We start from the raw sequence: 17,551 nt of genomic DNA, 5'->3' as shown, positions 1-17,551 counted from the left end.
CCTCCCCTTTCGGTCGCGGCGCGCGGGTCCCGCCGTGTCCCGCCGCGGCCACCGTCGCCGAGCCCCGCCTCCTTCCCCCCCGCTCCCGGCCCTTTGACCCCGGTGTTATGTCGGGCCCGAGCCGCCGCCGCCGCCGCCTCCTCCTCCGGTAGCGCCCGGAGCCGCCCCCGCCTCGCGCCCCGCCCGCTCCGCCCGCGCGCGCCCCTCCCCGTTCCCCCCCCCCTCCTCTGCCGCCGCCACCCGCCGCCCTCCCGCCCGCGCGCGCCTAACGGTCCGCGCCCGCCGCGCCGCCGCCCCGCGCGGGAGGAGGATGAAGGAGATGAAGCAGCGGAGGAAGAAGGAGCGCACGTGGGCCGAGGCCGCCCGCCTGGTGAGGGGCGGGGGGGAGCTGGGGCCCAGGGGCCTGGGGCGGACCCCGGGGAGGGAGCGCGGGCGCTGCGCCGGGCCCGAGGGGCCTCCCCCGCCCCGGGGCTCCGCTCGCCGCCGGCCCCTCCTCGAGTAACGGGGCGGGGGGGGCGGGTCTTCCCCGCGGGCCTGGGCTCTGCGCCGGTGGCACCCCCTCCCCCCCCCCCTCCCCCCGGTTGTTTTCCTTCGCGAGCCCGGTGGGAGGGGGAGAGCCCCCGGGGGGGGGGTGGGGAAGGGGGTCCCGGGGCCGCCGGCTCCTCCCGCGGGGCTGTGGCGGGTCCAGGGGTTCGCTGCCCCGGGTGCTCCCCGCAGCCCGGCTGGGGCAGGGCGGGCGCCGCTCGCTGTGGGGACGGGGCCGTTCCCTTCCGTTCAGCCGCCGCTAAGGCTCAATGGGGGGAACCGGCGGCCCGGCCCGGCCCGGCCCGCGGGCACTGCTGCCAACAGCAGGTCCCGGTTTAACGCCCGGGGAGCGGGCTCTCCCTGCCCCAGCAGCGCCCTGGCCGCGGGCGGTGGGAGCGGTGCTGAGCCCGGGGCAGCCGCAGCGCCGGGCAGCGTCCGGGCACTCGTGCTTTGGGAGGTGCGGTTCAGGGCCTGTCCTGGTCCTTTTGGCTTTGAGACTCTGCCTGTTGAAGGCTTCGGGGCTGGGGCTGCTCCGGTTCCCGTGGACACTGCTGTGGTTTGACTTGCAGCAGGAGGGGGCTGGTGCCCTTCATGGAGCGTTGGTGTGGCTTGACCCCCACTTAGGAGCTAGGAGAGATAACTGAAGCGTCTTGCAGGCAGTGAGTGTGAAGTTTGATGGGAGGGGTGCTCATGGGGCCGTCCGGCCTTGCTCTGTGCCCGTGGTCACTGCTGCCTGTGGCTGCTTGGAAGGAGCTCGCTCCCTTCACTCTCCACCGTGGAGCTGGTCGGTGACGTGGATCGGTGCAGGTACAGGAGGACCAGCACACAGAGCAAGCGGTGACCCGAGTCCCTGTGCTTGGCGTGCACAGAGCCCTGCACATGGATGTCAGCAGGAACGGGTTTGCAGGGCTCGAGGGTGTTTTGTTTCCCTGCTTTTCCTCTGTGTGTGTTTATTGGGGGGTTTGCCTGGCCCACGTTGTGCCGTGGAGCACATCAACTTCAGCAGGAGCAGTGTGGTGACTCCAGCTGAGACTCGACTCTGGTGCTGAGGGTGATCAGGACGGGTCTCGGTGATCCTTCTGAGGAAGATTTGTTTGGCTCTCTGAGTGTTTTCTTACTGTGTGCCAGGAGGAAACCTAAGCAGAGAAGCATCTCCTCCCAGCAGCCTGCACCGGCTTTTGTGTGTAAATGGTGATATTCTAGACCCACATGACTCTGCTTGAAGAACTGCAGAAGGTCAGAGCCAGGCACAGTGGGAATGGGGTGGCCCAGCACCTCATTGGGTGCTTCTCTTTGAGGTCCTGGTCACTGCGGGTGACAGGGATGCTCCTGGTAGGTGACCTCGGGGGCAGAGGCAGCGTGAGGTGACCTCGCATAAAGTCGCCTCCTCCCAGAGTCTTGGGCTCTAACAGGGGAAGCAAAGCAGTATTTAGTCTGCTCAAAGCAGGATGTGAGGCTGTGACTAAAGCAGATCCTCGTGCACCTCCTCACCTCCACATGGTGGGACAGGGATCTCTCCACACAGATCCTCTCACCTGCCTTTTGGCCAGAGCCTCGGGTGCATGAGATGTCTGAGCCTCAGCAGCATCTTAGAGCCATTGAGAACCAGAAATAGAACGGTCTCATGCTGGATTATCCACTTAGAGAGACCTGCGGTTGCGTAGCTGCACTTCCAGCTCGCAGGACTGATTGTAAATCCACTAAAAATAGATCTTTATTTAACACTAGTCTTACACATGCTCCCTGTCAAAATGCTTTTAATTTTCCCCTCTGACGTGCACTATTGTTTCATATTCCCCTCGATGTTTCTGAGAACTGGAGGCAAAAGTGCTTTTCAGTGTTGGTGCTCCTGCAGAGCTAATGCACGTTCCATGCAATGAGCCTCTAAAGATTCGTTTGAACACCCGGAGCCACAGGACTGGTCCACAAGTGCTGTCGGAGCTGGGTGACTAGGAAATGTATTGGGAAGTGCTGGCAGATTCCATAGTTAGGGGCGTAGGAGCCCTTGACCACCAGTGTTATAAATAGGAGAGATGTGGGGAAAGACTTCTTTGGGTTAAGGAGCAGCTAATGTTTGAGCTGTAGCTCCTGATGGGAGGTTGATGTGGCACCAGGACTGTTGGGATGGGGGATCAGTGCTGGAGGTGGGGTTCAGTGGCTAAACTGCAGGACTGAGATGAGCTCTCAGGCAGAAGCTCTTCCCTGTGAGGGTGCTGAGGCGCTGGCACAGGGTGCCCAGAGAAGCTGTGGCTGCCCCATCCCTGGCAGTGTTCAAGGCCAGGTTGGACACAGGGGCTTGGAGCAAGCTGCTCCAGTGGAAGGGGTCCCTGCCCGTGGCAGGGGATGGAGCTGGGTGAGCTTTAAGGTCCCTTCCAACCCAAACCACCCCTGGGATTCTGTGATCTTCTCTCCCCAGTTCTCCCCTTAAGCAGTCTGTACACTTAATGTAGCTGTTGATTGGGAATTGTTCCCCTGAGCGTCGAGTCTTTTATCTTTATGTAAATGCTGCTTCGTGCTCAGTTTTGGGCTGTATTTCACTGGCTCTGGCTGTCACAAGAGAGGCTTCAGAAGCTGTGAAGAATTCCCTTGGTTTTCCAAGGAGGCAGGTTCCATTCTGTGGCTCTCGCGCTCGCCTCCAGTGATGTGTTCCCCTTGTCGGCGCCTGCTCCCTTTGGCTGACAGGGTGACAGTTCACGAGGAAGGCACGGAAACCGCACAACCTGGGGAGGTTTTTTGATCATGGAGGGGAAAGTGTGATGGACCTGTACTGACTGGGGGCTCAGATGCTTTATTCGCGCTGCTAGGGTTTATCGCTTTCTTTGATCTTTCGGCTCCTTGTGCTTTCATTGTGTTTTATCTCTGGTTAGGTAGCTCCAATTTCCGTCCCCATCCAGATTGCACCACTCATGTTTGTGATCTTCAGGCATCTGAGGAGTCCTTGTTGGGTGGATGTGATGTAGGACATTCCTTTTAGCACCAAACTCAATTGAAGTGCGGGACCACAGTGGCACGGTTGGCTTTATCTCTGCATTTGGAGGTTGGACATGGTATGGAGAGACAAATGGTGCCCTGCACAACACTTGTTTTCTTGCAAACATCCCTCTCATGCGGCTCCAGAAAGCAGAGTGCGGGGTTTGTGCCCTGCCATGGGGCTGCAGTGACTCAGTCCTAGCTGGTGCTGATTCAAACGGGGCATTTGGGTTCCCCCACAAGCTCCTCACACAAGTCAAACTGAAAGGCAGCATCGTGTTGCTCCTCTAAAGCGTGGGGACGGATTTAGTCAGGGTGGTGCATTACTTTGGCCATTACCTATGGGGAACTTAGACCACAGTTACGACCTAAGTTCCCATTGCTGCTTGTCCTGGAGGCCTCAGGCCACGTCCTGTGCCTGTGTCACACTCTTTCCTCCTTCAGACCCAGAGTTTGAGCTCAAGTCTTTTGCATTCAGAGAGCAGCGCTGTCTGCTTCAGCGCGAGGCGCAGGAGGCGCGTGGTGAGCAGCTGTAGGGTAATCTGCTCCCAAAGAAACCTCGCAGTTTACATCTACTGCAGCTTATTTTGGTTCATTGTTTCCTGTTTATGTGGGTAATCTTCTTATCCACAGACATGTCCGGTCCTCTCTTTGAGTCCTCGAGTTTGTGCTCCAAAATGTCCAGAAGCAAGAAGTTCCACAGGCTTTTAAAAACGACAGATTAAAAATTGTAATAGCCTCTTTAGTTCTTTGCATATAAGTGACAAATCTATTCATATCATACGTGAAAGGATGAGTTGGTACTGTATTGCCTTTTTAATATCTGATTTTGCTCGTTTTCTGTCAAAGGCAAGCACTCCAAATCTCTAGCTGTATTTTCCCCACATCCTTTGCTGTTCTTGTTGTCCTCTGACAAGAATTCGGGCTCTTACGTGTGGTACCCTTCTTGAGATGAGTGGAGATGGAATGACTGCAGTAGCCCCATGAAGGAACGTGTTGGGTTATATAGTTGTAGTTACACTTTTGTGGGCTGAAAAACAGTGGCTACTTTACTGCAAGGTAGGAAAGTGTGTGTTAGGGAGAGCATCTCATCATTAAAGGTCACTGACCACTGCACGGTGTGGAAGGCTGCATGGGGCAGCAGCTTGGTCTAACGTGCATGGAGGTTGGTCAAAAAGCTTCCACTGGTTTCCTGCTGTGGGGTCAAGGCCAAATTCTGCTGCTTTTCCTCTCCTTTGTATTTCAGTTCATCAGGGACCAGATGAAGGTGAGCCCTTTGTGGTGTTTTCTGTCATCTGACTGGGAGGTAGCCTGAAATTTGTAGTGTGTCTTTTGCAGATGAGTGGAGGTTTAAGGGGGATACTGCTGGATTTGAACAGCAGCTTCTGGAGTGGGTCTGTGGATGCAGAAGCACATTCTGTACTGACACGTGGTCTTTTTGTCTTTTCAGGTGCTGGAAAATTACTCTGATGCTCCTATGACCCCAAAGCAGATTCTACAGGTCATCGAGGCTGAAGGACTAAAGGAAATGAGGTTAGTACTGATGATCTTGTCTAGAGCACAGTGTGGAGCATGGGGGAGGCTGTGTATGAAGCCTTGTGTTGCTTCGTGCAATTCTCCCTCATCTCCAGGCTGCTTTTCTTCTTCCATTTCCTCCTCTTTCCAGCACAGTCATTTCAGATGACACCACCGACACTTCTATACAGGCTGCGGGGTTGTTTTTCTTTGACAATAACTGGAAGCTGTACTTTGGGTTTTTTTTGTAACAAACGGAGTCCCCTTCATCCAGCTATTGTAAAATACGTGCCTGTAGCAGGTCAGGCTCCTGCCTTGTGTTGTACTTAACGACTTGTATGGTTCTCTCGTAAGTACCTCCCAGTAGTTTCTGCCACTGGGACTAGTTTGAGAACAGTTTTTGTCTCCTCTGATGCTTCATTTCTAGAGCAGGCATGTTTTAGGAGACTCAAATAAGTCATCTTCATATTACTATACTGGTCTCTGCTAAGAGTTTCGAGCACCATGGTAGTGCAGCTCACCCTGTCGTGGCTCCTGACATTGTATGGAGGAGATGCCCATCTCAACGTGGGCTTCATATGGAAAAGAACCTGATATGGAGCCTTGGAAGCGAGAGGAGTGGGAGACTTTTCCTTGATTAACTTCCTGTGAGCACCCATCTGTTTCTGTGACAGCAGTGGAAGAGAAATACAGTGTCTTACAGGTTGAAGAAGTGGGTAACTGTGATAGTCCAAGTGCCTCAGTGCTGCAAAAAAAAGACACTTTGGCTACCAGAGACAGAAAAAGCAGTCTTTTGGCTGCTGCCCATTGATTGACTTCTGGGAAATCCAGATGCATGAGCTGTTTCCAGTCTTGCTTTCCCCTCACCTTGATTCTGTGCACTATTTTCCACCCCGGTGTCTGCATCTCCTGACCCTGTACTTTACCCAGCTGCAGAAGGTAAACTCATTTTTCTGGGACCTAACAGCTCAAAACATTGGCTTGTTTCTGCTCCTTACATGTGTCTGAAATCAGGATACAGCTGGGATTGTTTGAGTAATGAAAACTAGTGATGCCCACAGAGGTGTCATGTAGGAGCTGGTATTGTTTGGAGAGGGGCGATGCCGATGCGTGTTGCTGCATCGGTGTGGGAGCTGTTGGAGGACTGGTGGTCCTTGCCCAGGAGATCCACACTGGTTTGGATGTGGGTGGTGGTTTCACAGCTCTGAGCAGAATTCAGACAGGCTTTTGATGAGGACCTTTGTAGAGCTTTGCTTCAGTGATACTGTGCACCTTTCCTGCATCAGTCCTGTTACTTCAGCAGGTAGTTGAAGATCTACAAGCATAGGCTGTCCTCTGCTAAAGGTGATAGCAGCTCTCTTCTCACACACATAAATTACCTTGGTGCTCTCCCAGTTCTGACAAGTGGCCTGTCACAGTAGCTAAAGACCAGACTTTGGAGCATGTGTCAAGTTGAATCCCACAGAGCTAAATCGCTCCTTTAAAGGTCAGTGGTTTTCCCTTGGGATATCTGCTTTTCCTTCCCCGGTCATTAATTCTCTGCTTTAAGAAAAGACTGTTTTCTTCAGAGCACAATTGTTCACAGGATAAAGGCAGTGATCCTGCCTAGCTAAACATGCTCAGGCTTCCCTGGGCCTTGTATAGAAACCCTTCCTGAAACTCCGTTTCCTGAAGGAAATAGCTTGGTGGCTCGAGATGTTTCTCCCTTTGAATCAATACCGAGGCAGCATTCCCTGGCTGGGGGTCACATTGGTCTGTTGCAAGGGGCTGTGTTCCTTATGGGGGATACTGATGGTCCTGTGTGGCTGATGCTTGAGCCAGGCCACTTGGGCCCAGCACCATTGCTGAGTCCTGGCTCCGAGGAGACTGAACTCTTTGGGTTTTCCTCATTTTGGGGAGAAGGCCTTGTTTTGCCATTCGAAGGAAGCATTTTCTGGCTGGTTACAGCGTGCGTGGAACGTCTGTTCAGCACAGAAGGGAAAGCACTGTCTAACAGGGCAGAAGGCTGGGAATTTTGTCCTAGTACCACAGATAGAGGGTATTTCTGTCTGTCACCAAAGCTTGTGAAGAACCCTCCAAAAACCCAAGCACAGTCAGGGTGGGAACAGAGATTGTTGTAAGGGCTCGGTTTGAGACTGATTTTCTTTGAAATAGGTTGGCTCAGGCCAGTTTTCAGTTTCACTTTTAATAATAACAGAATCAATGCTGCTCTGATGGCTCTGCCAGGTGACTCCCTGCCTGTCCGTGTGTGATGTATTGGAAACCATGAGATTACAGAAGTTCCATCAGTGAGCGCAGGATGGTTGCTCTAACCAGGGCATTACGCAGGACATGACAAATTAGGGCAGCAGACCTTTTATACCTGACTGGTAGTGCAGTTCTGTCTGCGGCTTGTCAGGGAGGATATACCAGAAACACGTCTGGGTACAACCCATGTGGGTTTGGGTTGAATAAATCTGGAGTTTTGGTAAAGTCAGTTGAAGCCTGAAAGTTTCAAGCAGAGGAAGGGAGGAAATGGGTCATAAACGTTGGAAACATCTAAAAATGGCTCAGAGTGACTTTAAACTGGCATCGTGCTTCCTGTTTGATTGCTCTGCTGTGCTGGTGGAGGCTGATGGTCACAAAGGAGAGCATAATGCTGGTCTGGCTGGAGTGCCCGTCCCCTGAAGTTAATCAGCGTCATCTCTGTTAACCTTAAAGATGCCCATTTAAACAGATCCTTCAGGCTGTTCGCTTGCTAAGGCTGTTTCTTAAAACTGAGCTGTTCTTTCTGTGTCCCAGCGGCACCTCTCCCCTGGCCTGCCTCAACGCCATGCTCCATTCCAACTCCCGGGGAGGTGATGGGCTCTTCTACAAGCTGCCTGGACGCATCAGCCTTTTCACCCTCAAGGTGAGCGCTCTTTACCCTGCGGAGTTCCTGCTCCTAACGGGGAGCCCAGTTGTGCTTGTTACACAGAGCTGAGTGTTAAACTGTCACTGAGCATCGTATGTGCTGCATGTGAGCTCGTCGTGTGAGAGTGTCTGGAATTCGTTATTTCATTAGAGCTTGTACCTTTCAGCTATATTTATATGATAAATCCGTTTTAAAAACAACTAGTTCTTGAATTGCATAAGCAAGAAAAATCCTCTTGTTCCAGTATTTTGTGCCCACCTCAGGCGGGTGCTTATCAGAATAGCCCATGTGCTCTTTTTCTACCAGCCACAAGGGAACACACTCAACCAGTAACTTAAACTGGTCTGAGAGCTTGTAGCTACAAGTAAGTCCTTGATAGGAAAATGTACATTGATTCTAGTGGCGGCTTGTTTTGTGTGCAGCTGCATTCTGTGTGTATTTAGCATCACCATTTTCCTCAGATCTTGAGGTCTCTCTGGAACATTTAATTTATTGTCCCAGTAATCTTCAATGTTGAAAATGTTTCTGGTCTTTCTTTGCATTGTTTTGTACTGTTGGATCCCCTGATAAATATCAGCTTGACAGATAACAGGTATCTCAGCTATTTCATTGGCATCTTTTTTTCCTGCTGTCAGAAAATGTTGTTGAATTGCCATATTCTGCTGAAAATAGATGGCATTGAAATGCCTTTGTCTATACAGGTAGTAAATATATCTCTTAAGCTTACTATCTCAGTATTGGCTACTCTGGTGCTCCCTGTTGTTTCATGGTAAGAATGAGATACTTCTCCTCAATAGAAACTGCTTGCTTACAGAAAATTGTGATGAATTATTAACCTTGTGTATGTTGGATATGTTCAAGTTATTTGTTTTGGAGGTTTCTATGAAGTGTCCTAGTAGTTCAGATGACTTCTGTTCCACTGTGAGCCCAAATACACTTTAAAATATCTTTCTGTATCAAGGATAAAAATAGGTGAAAAAAAAATGAAGCTGAAGAGCTGTACCTGCTAAACATCCACCCCTGTTGGTGTATGCCTTGAGGCTGGCAGGGGGTGAAGCCATCCCTGTTCTGTTTGCCCCTTCAGAAGGATGCCTTGCAGTGGTCTCGGAATCTGTCTGTGCCAGAAGGGGAGGAGCTGGAGGATACGGCAGACGCAGAAAGTTGTGAGTCCAATGAAGCAAGCACTGTGAGTGGTGACAATGATGGTAAGTGTCGAAGGGTGTCCATCGTAAACCATGGCATATACTTCTGTGTCTGACTGAGGGCCCGTCTCTTTCAGTGTCTCTTGATGAAACCTCCTCTAATGCCTCGTGTTCCACTGAATCTCAGAGCAAGGGACCCGCTGCGACCAGGGAGAGCCCCCGAAGTGCATCCCAGGTAGGAGAAAGTGGGACTGACTGGAAGCACGGGGAGCTTTCACTGCTGCCTGGTAGCTGGGTTAGTGTTACAGGGACTGGTTGGGCACCAGTGCCTCAGTTATGGGGAAGAGAAGTTGTCCTTAGGTGAGGAGTTTGCAGTGTGGGGAGGATCACTGGTCATTGCAGCCATACTAGCTTCTGCAACCCATGCTGAAGAGTCCACTAGCATGTAGCTAGTTATAGGACAAGGGGAATGGTTTTAAACTGACAGATTTAGATTGTACATTAGGCAGAAGCTAATGTACATCCTTACTCTTCCCTGTAAGGATGCTGAGGCGCTGGCACATGGTGCCCAGAGAAGCTGTGGCTGCCCCATCCCTGGCAGTGCTCAAGGCCAGGTTGGACACAGGGGCTTGGAGCAAGCTGCTCCAGTGGAAGGGGTCCCTGCCTGTGCAGGGGGTTGGAACTGGATGAGCTTTAAGGTCCCTTCCAACCCAATGCAATCTGGGATTCTATGATACTGTGTAAGGTAATTTTGAATTCTCTGTTATTCATAAATACACCTGAAGATTTACCTAGGAGCTAGGTAGATCTTTAACTAAGGAACATTCTGTTTAGAAGATTATTTCACTCCTCTGTAACATCTTTGTTTCTTTCTGGGCTGCAGACAACCAAGCAAAAGAAAAAGACTGGTGTAATGCTGCCACGTGTTGTCCTAACACCACTGAAAGTAAACGGGGCACACATGGAGTCTGCCTCCGGTGAGCATTGCTTTTGAGGGGTGGTTTTCTCATGACTGCCCAGCAAGCTTTCAGTCAGTACTCCCTGCACATCTGTAAGCTCGCCTGAGGGTTTCCTTAATGCTTCATGAGAATGCATGTGACTGTAGAGAGCTGTGGATGTGTTTAGCTCCATCCGAAGTACTTGGTAACTGCGCAATACCCTGTAATAGGGGTAATAGCAGATAATTCTTGCATGTAAGACCATTCTCCAAGTTGGGTTTCTGCTGTTCCTTGCATGCCTTTATGAGATTGTTTTGCTTGTAGGCTTCACGGGGAGGCACGCTGACGGGGAGAGCAGCAGCACGTCCAGCAGCAGCAGCAGCTCTCTGGCCTTGTGCAAAGCCACCTTGCGCAGTAGAACGGAAATAAACAGGGACCCTCCCCAGCTTCTGAGGGGGATCAGGAAGCCCACGGCTGGTAAGTGCTTCTGATGCACCTCCCAAGAATCATCAGCCGTAAAAGCAGGCGATGCTGAAGTTGTGTATGTCTGAGAAAAGAGCATGAAGCTTCTTTTCCTTCAGAAGGCGTATGATGACCTTAAGGCTCTCAGCTCTTCCTCCCTGAACATGAGTGAGATAATTGTTTAAAGTTTGTCTGGTGTGATGAGCAGCGTGGAGAATTCTACTTGAATATGACACAGATGTGACCTCCTAGCAAAATTCCAGATGCAGATCTATTAATTAGTGTGATTGAGAGTCTTTCTTCACACTTGAATACCACAGTCTTTTCTCACATATCTTGCTCCTTTTGCTCTAGTAGTTTGACACAAACTTCTTGCCCACAGCGCTGAAATCCTTTTGTACAACAATGGTTATTTTATTCGCCTGTCTTTAAACACCAGGGCAAATGAAACGCAACAGGGGAGAGGATATTGACTTTGAAACACCTGGCTCCATTCTTGTCAACACAAACCTGCGAGCTCTGATAAACTCCAGAACCTTCAATGCGCTCCCATCACACTTCCAGCAGCAGCTTCTCTACCTCCTTCCAGAAGTTGACAGACAGGTACAAGGGTGCAGCACATGGGGGGTCTCCCATCCACATTCCTGTGCCCCTTGGCTGTGGAATGGCTGGAACAAGGCTGTTCTGTGTGTCCATTAGGTTGGGGCTGATGGGCTGATGCGGCTCAGCGGCAGCGCGCTCAATAACGAGTTCTTCACCCACGCGGCGCAGAGCTGGAGGGAGCGCCTGGCTGATGGTGAGCGGCTCTGCCTGCCTGCAGGGTGGAGGAGAGGCACTCATCTAGTGGGATTTATGGGTTTTCTTGCACAGTTAATGACCAGTTTAGGCCAGCCTGGCAGTGTCTGCCCATGTTGCCCCCAACTTTTCTTCTCTTTTGTCCATTAAAATCAGAAATGTGATTTCCTTTGGTGCTTTGGGACCTTCAGAATGAAGTAGTGGGGCTGTAAAGTAGTGCCAGGCTTATCTCTTCCTCAGATGGTGGTCTTTGTCTGGTAAAACATGATGTTTTTCAGACTTGCTTGAGGCTGTGACCACTGCCCTTAAAGAGTTGCAGGCAGCGTGTGGACCCATGGCAGGGGTGGGGAGCAGGGTGGCAACAGAAAACCTGTCCTTGAGATGTATAGCTACTGTCCTGTGAAAATGCAGAAGGTTGCATTTGCAGAATTGGTTTGGTTTGGAACTCATTTTCAGCCTCTTGCTTCCTTGCAGGTGAATTCACCCATGAAATGCAAGTTCGAATTCGGCAGGAAATGGAAAAGGAAAAGAGAGTGGAGCAATGGAAAGAGAAGTTCTTTGAGGACTACTATGGACAAAAGTGAGAACCTACCTCATCTGTCCTGCTTTATCTGTTTATTATACAGGTAGCAGAGTGTGTTTCTGCTTTGCTGAGAAGGTGCAGCATGAAGTCCTTGAAAGATGCAGGTTTTATGGGGTGAATCATTCAGGCCATTGCTCCAGGAAGTCCTTATTGGCATTGACTGGGGCATAGCAGAAGTTTGTATCCCCTCTCTTTTGTTCCCAGTTAATTTTGCTTGTTTTCCCTCACAGGTCTTTACATTTTCTTATTCTTCCCAGTAATAGTAATGTGGGATAGTGAATGTGTGGGTTATGTCACTGCAGAGTGACATAATGAGATGTTGATGAGTCTCTGCTTTGTAATCTGTACATGTATCAGAGGCATAGAGTAGAGCTGTCAGTAAAGGATGGAATACTTAAATGGGGACAGGCTTTGGGGTTTACCTGGGGTTTATGTTTATGACAGGCTTTGGGGTTTACCTGGGGTTTATGTTTCTCTCGTAGGCTGGGCTTGACGCAGGAGGAATCCCAGGAGCAGAGTCTGGTGCAGGAGGACGCTGAGAACAGGACAGGGCTCTCTGCTAAAGGGGAGGCGCGGCTGCCGCGTGCGCCTTCGACGCGGCAGAGGGACGGGCACTTCAGGAAGCGCTCCCGGGCTGACCTGCGGTGCCGGGCCAGGAGGAGCCTCTACAAACTGCGGGAGCCGGAGCAAGTGGAGGCTTCCAAAGAGGCTGCGGCTGTGGGACAGGAGCCCTCAGCCCAGAAGGAGACAAAGCCTGAGGCAGACCTGAAGAAAGACGAGCTGAGCCCCTCGCCTGCGGCGCTGAAGCCACAGAGCTCCGATCTGCCCCTCTCTGCAGAGGCTTCCAAGGTGCACAGTAAATCGGAAGATCCATCGTTGGCAGCTGCAAACAGAATTCCCAGCTTGCCCCAGGAGAACTCTGCTCGGGAGCCCAAGGACCAGAAGAGGAAATGCTTTGAGGAGGCTGCCTCCGCGTCCTTCCCCGAAAAGAAGCCCCGGCTTGAAGATCGTCAGTCCTTTCGTAACACAATTGAAAGTGTTCACCCAGAAAAGCCACAGCCTACTAAAGAGGAGCCAAAGGTCCCACCCATCCGGGTAGGAAGGAGGGTTATAGCTGCTTGCTCTCCCAGGGCTGTCATGCTCAGTACCGTCAAAACGTTATTAAAATGTCAAGTGTTGTCATCCTGGGAGGAGAATCGGAAGGGTTTCATTGGTAGAGCTGCCTAAGTACCCCTGATTGCCACGGTCTGGTATCTTATTTAGACAGGCAAAGAATGGGAAATCGTTCCGAGGTCTTTGCACAAGAGCACAGCATAACCTTGACTTGCTCTGTTAGCTTGCGTTTCTGTGGATGCAGAAATTGCTTTTCCTGAAGCTAGCTGACCTGCTGCAAGAGAGACCTTCAGATGTGTTCTTTATCCCGCATAGTTCCTCTTCTTTGGGCAAAATCTTCATGTTCCCTCTGACTTCCCCTGTTCTGACTGGAGGTGTCCATCTCCTTAGCCTCAGGGCCATCCTGGTTTAGAAAGGACCGTTTTGATTCCTGAAGAATCACTTATTTGTCTGTGGGCTCTAGTCAAACGATGTAGTACTGAGCTTTACATAGCACAGGGCAGAGCGTGCATGCAGAGATTATGGGGACCGTGGTGCCTCTCTCCCCAAATCAGTTTTTAAGCTGGAATTCTCCACTTTGATTGAATTCTTGCAGTAAGCCTGATGACGAGCGGGTGCTAATGAAATGCATTTCAGTGAGTGAGGGTGTGTGAGGGCTGGAGCTGACGGCTTTTCCCTTTCTTGCAGATTCAACTTTCACGTATTAAACCACCCTGGGTGGTTAAAGGTCAGCCCACTTACCAGATATGCCCCCGGATCATCCCCAGCACGGAGCCCCCCAGCCGCGGCAGGGCCGGGGCCCGGACACTCGCAGACATTAAAGCCCGGGCCCTGCACGCCCGAGCCCAGCGCGAAGCCGCCACCGCCATCGGGGGTGGAGGGGGCCCCGGTGGGGGGAGAGGCCCCGATGAAGGAGGTGGAGGAGGAGGAGGAGGAGAAGCCGGCGGCCGCAGCGGGCACAGGAGGTCAAAGAGAACTCATGGAAAGCGTTCGGCAGATCTCCAGCGAGCACAACTACTGCCGCCCGCCCGTGTGAGCGGGGCCAGGGCGGACCCCGGCAGGGCTGCTCGGGAGGCTGCTGCCCGTCCCCTCCTCTCTTCAAGACAAGACTCCCTCTCCTCAAAGAGCGAGGGCAGTGGTGCTCGGGAGCGCGCCGCAGGCGCTCAGCCCGGGGATGGCTCACCCAAGGGGCAGTTCTACGGTGCTTTGCCTGGGTCCTCCTTGAAGGAGGAGGGCCCTGAGCAGCCCCCCTGTGACCCACGGACCGAAACCCCATCTTGTGTTGCGTCACAGGAGGGGCAAAGAGCCAAGCTGAAAAGCGTGGCTCCTGCAGTGAACGGCCTGTCGTGCTCTCGGGTGCAGGGAGCTGTGATCAGCCCTACAGGCGATGGGGCTGTGGCAGGACTCGGGGGTGCTGCTGCCCCTGCCTTGCAGCTGGGTTATCGTGCTGACGTAAAGGAAAATTCCTCCGGTTGTCCTTCTCATCTGGCAGCACCGTCCTGGGGCGGCAGCGAGCGCCGTGAGCCAGGCATGGTCTCGAGATTTAGATTGAATGGCTCTGAAACGTTTGTGCAAAAATGTGTCACTGATAGAGAGAGCTCCAAAGCAGGGACTGCTGGAGTGCAGGGGGCCAGCCCTGCGCCGGGTGACTTGGCTCATCTGCAGGCGGAGGAAGGCAGCGATGGCAAACTGAGCAGTGGAGAGCAGAATGCAGAGTCCGTGGTGAGAGCCTCTTTACACGGTGACTTTGTTTCTCAGAACAGGATAGACTCCTCTGAAACACCTGAGCAGCTGAGGGAGAGGAGCCCCCCAACAGGACCAGAAAATGCCCTTCAGCCATTGAGGGAGACCCAGGAGTTCAAGAGAAGCGGAGATGAGGAAGCGCAGAGTACACACAGTGAAACGACAGACACTGCTTCAGACTTCGAAGGTGACGTAGCTGATGAGAGCGAGGAGATGGATGGGTGCTTCAGAAGCACCAGCTGTGGGGAGGTGGCTGGGGAAGCTTCCTCCTGCCATGGTAATGGCAGCACCGAGATATGTAATGGGGTTAGATCAAAATCAGGGGCAGACAACCCGGCCTGTGTCGGGGACCTCCCTGCAGTGACAGCGATGGGCACTGCGTCTCCATCCCAGAGACGGGGACCACAGACCCCACTGCCTCAGAAAGCAGCTTCTGCTCGGGCCGTGTCCTCTGTTGAAACCAACAACCCTTTGGTGACGCAGCTGCTTAAGGGGAGCCTTGCCTTGGAGGAAGTTCTCCCAGGATCTCACACCAGTGTCAGGCTGGAAGCTGCGCAGCCAGCCCTGGATGAGCCATCAGAAACCCTCTCCCTGAAGGTGGAGAGAGGAGGCAGTTGCTGTTTTGGAGCAGAATCTTCTCCAGATACAGGAATAAAGACGAGTGCCCTGAGCAGGAGCGATGACTTCCACTCAATGAGATCTTCCATAGACCCCCAGGAGAACAAGTGTGGATCAGGGGCACCATTGCCTGCAGTAGAGGATGTGGAGGTTCGGTCTGTTCCAGAGAAACATTCCAAAGCTGGCTCAGCTTTAAGCTGCCCAGAGCAGCTGGCAACTGTGGGAAGTGCCTCTCAGAAGCCTGAAGATCCGGGCCCTCAGGAAAGAACCTTTTCTTCCTGTAGCTTTGAGGAGCAAAAGGAGTTGCCCAAGGTGCATCGGGTGGCACAGCACAACCCGTTAGCAAGCGTCACCACAAAGACAAGCCCGGAGGGGTTGAACACCTCCACCGAGCCTCGGTTTTTGTCTCCAGCTGTAACTTCTCTTGGTCCAAATCAGACAGGAGGTGCCTCGGCCAACACAAACTATGCTGGAGTTCAAGGCAAAAAGCTCTTTGGTTCTGGTTTCCCTTGCAACGCCAGTGTTAGACTGCACCACCCCAGGGCTTTGGATCAAGCTCCGGCCATAGGAACCTCGTCCCCCAGCAAACAGACTCTGGACAAGAGCTGTGCCCCTGGGGAGGGAATGCCGGCGGCAAGGGAGGAGTGGGCTTCGAAGCAGCACCCCAGTGCCCTGGGGGGAAGGAGGAATGAGAAGGGGATGGGTGGCAGCCCAGGCAAGGGGAACGCAGAGAACCAGAGGGAGCCGAGCGAGCCCTTGCCGAGCGTCGCGCTGGGAGCGGACTTGCCGTTCTTCAGGTTTCCAAGGGAAGCGGCCAAAGGCCACGGGCACCCTTTGGAGCCCTCTTCCATCCCCTCGCAGCTCAATATCAAACAAGCATTTTATGGGAAGCTTTCTAAGCTGCAGCTTAATTCCACCAGCTTTAATTATTCATCCGGCGCTCCGGCTTTTCCCAGAAGTCTCGCTGGCAGCGTGGTGCAGCTGAGCCACAAAGCGAACTTTGCTGCGAGCCGGAACTCGGCCCTGGCTGTGCAGATGTTTGCTGACAGCAGCAGCGTGGACGAGATCTCCTTCAAGTGCTCCTGCAGCCTGAAAGCCATGATCATGTGCAAGGGCTGCGGCGCCTTCTGTCACGACGACTGTATAGGACCCTCTAAGCTGTGTGTATTGTGCCTTGTGGTGAGATAATGAATTATGGCCATGGGACAGATTGTATATTCAGTGTGTGTATTTTGATAACGACTGATGCTAAAGCCTGTACACAAAGTACTATTCTGTTTATAGTAGAAATGCTACTACACTTTGTTGCAGTGAGGAACGTTGACTTGCCTTCCCACGAAGATCTCCAGTGCAGAACCCTTTGGCTCATGGTTACACTCCGGTCTCGGTGGGCTGCGTCCCATTGGATCCATCCTCCTGCTTCCTGCTGTCGTGGAGATGCCGACTGTGTCCTGGTGCCCGTGCTGAGGCAAACACCCGAGTGAGAGGCAGTTTGTGGCAACCTGTGAGCCCTCCATTGAGGAACCCGTTGCATCCAAAGGAACTGGAACAGGATGTTTCTGTTTCGGGGCTGCGCTAGGTGAGGCCCTGCAGTCTTCTGCTGTCCCCTTCTGCTGTCTCCATTCTCAGTGTGCTGGGAAGCATCGCTGGGCCCTTGGTGCAAGCGGAGCTGCTCTGCAGGGACAGTCCTCCCTGGTCTTTAGGTGCTACAGCAGAGCGTGGTGCCCACCAAAGGATGCTGCAGGCGGCTGCGCAGTAACCAAGCACTGCACGGACCCCATGGAGGGTGCAAGAAGAGGGGGGAAAAGGAAGAAGTAAAAGCATCAGGTGCCAAGTGAACACCTCTGGTCTGCGGGGCTGAACTCGTGTCCTGGTGCTGTGCCTGTGCCCTGAACTGGTGTGAAGCCGTGGAGGTTCCCAGCAGCTGGGTCCTGCATTGAGGCCCTGAACGTGTGAGCCCTTGCAGGCGCCCCCGTGATCCGTGTGAGCTCCATCAGCATGGAAAGCAGTGGGGTTTCCTTTGTTTTGGTTTTTTTTATATATTTTCATTCTTGGATGTATAAAGTGAATTCTTTGGCTCCTGTAAGTACCCTCTATGCATCTGTTGGATCATGTATTTATATGTTGTACACAGTACTGGGCAACTCTGTAAATGGATGTAATGTACATAGAACATAAAGGGTTCTTTTTGTTTTCCTTGGATTTCCAGGCTCTCGGCAGTGTTGCATTAAAGTGGTGTTAGTTATTAACCTGC

The 17,551-nt window shown here is 52.6% G+C and overlaps 1 protein-coding gene across 3 annotated transcripts; it reads left to right on the top strand.

The window, feature by feature from the left end:
* Positions 1–245: 245 nt before the first annotated feature.
* On the top strand, positions 246–17,551 carry ASXL1 (ASXL transcriptional regulator 1). 3 transcript variants are annotated; one of them, XM_061441967.1, is made up of 12 exons: positions 246–370; positions 4,946–5,028; positions 7,792–7,900; positions 8,988–9,108; positions 9,183–9,280; positions 9,929–10,022; positions 10,308–10,460; positions 10,885–11,048; positions 11,145–11,241; positions 11,715–11,820; positions 12,306–12,918; positions 13,624–17,551. In XM_061441967.1, exons 1-12 carry the CDS (start codon positions 311–313, stop codon positions 16,483–16,485), a joined length of 4,560 nt encoding a protein of 1,519 aa, XP_061297951.1. In that variant the 5' UTR covers positions 246–310; the 3' UTR covers positions 16,486–17,551. The 3 variants fall into 3 exon arrangements, with proteins under 3 accessions (XP_061297951.1, XP_061297952.1, XP_061297949.1); XM_061441968.1 differs by lacking the exon at positions 246–370 and adding an exon at positions 1,185–1,332; XM_061441965.1 differs by lacking the exon at positions 246–370 and adding an exon at positions 1,500–1,857.

The sequence above is a fragment of the Pezoporus flaviventris genome, unplaced genomic scaffold (assembly GCF_033815535.1).
Source record: "Pezoporus flaviventris isolate CSIRO_AGI_PZ_B2104156 unplaced genomic scaffold, CSIRO_AGI_Pfla_v1 ptg000213l, whole genome shotgun sequence".
In the NCBI taxonomy this organism is placed as follows: Eukaryota; Metazoa; Chordata; class Aves; order Psittaciformes; family Psittacidae; genus Pezoporus; species Pezoporus flaviventris.
Note: the sequence above shows the minus strand (reverse complement) of the source record. Positions and strands in the feature narration are given on the sequence as shown.

Coding starts and splice junctions, on each gene's coding strand:
- ASXL1 (XM_061441965.1), top strand. CDS start 1,735: ATGACTCTGCTTGAAGAACTGCAGAAGGTCAGAGCCAGGCACAGTGGG. Junction 5,029..7,791: donor GAAGGACTAAAGGAAATGAG/GTTAGTACTGAT, acceptor TCTGTGTCCCAG/CGGCACCTCTCCCCTGGCCT. Junction 11,242..11,714: donor GAGGGAGCGCCTGGCTGATG/GTGAGCGGCTCT, acceptor GCTTCCTTGCAG/GTGAATTCACCCATGAAATG.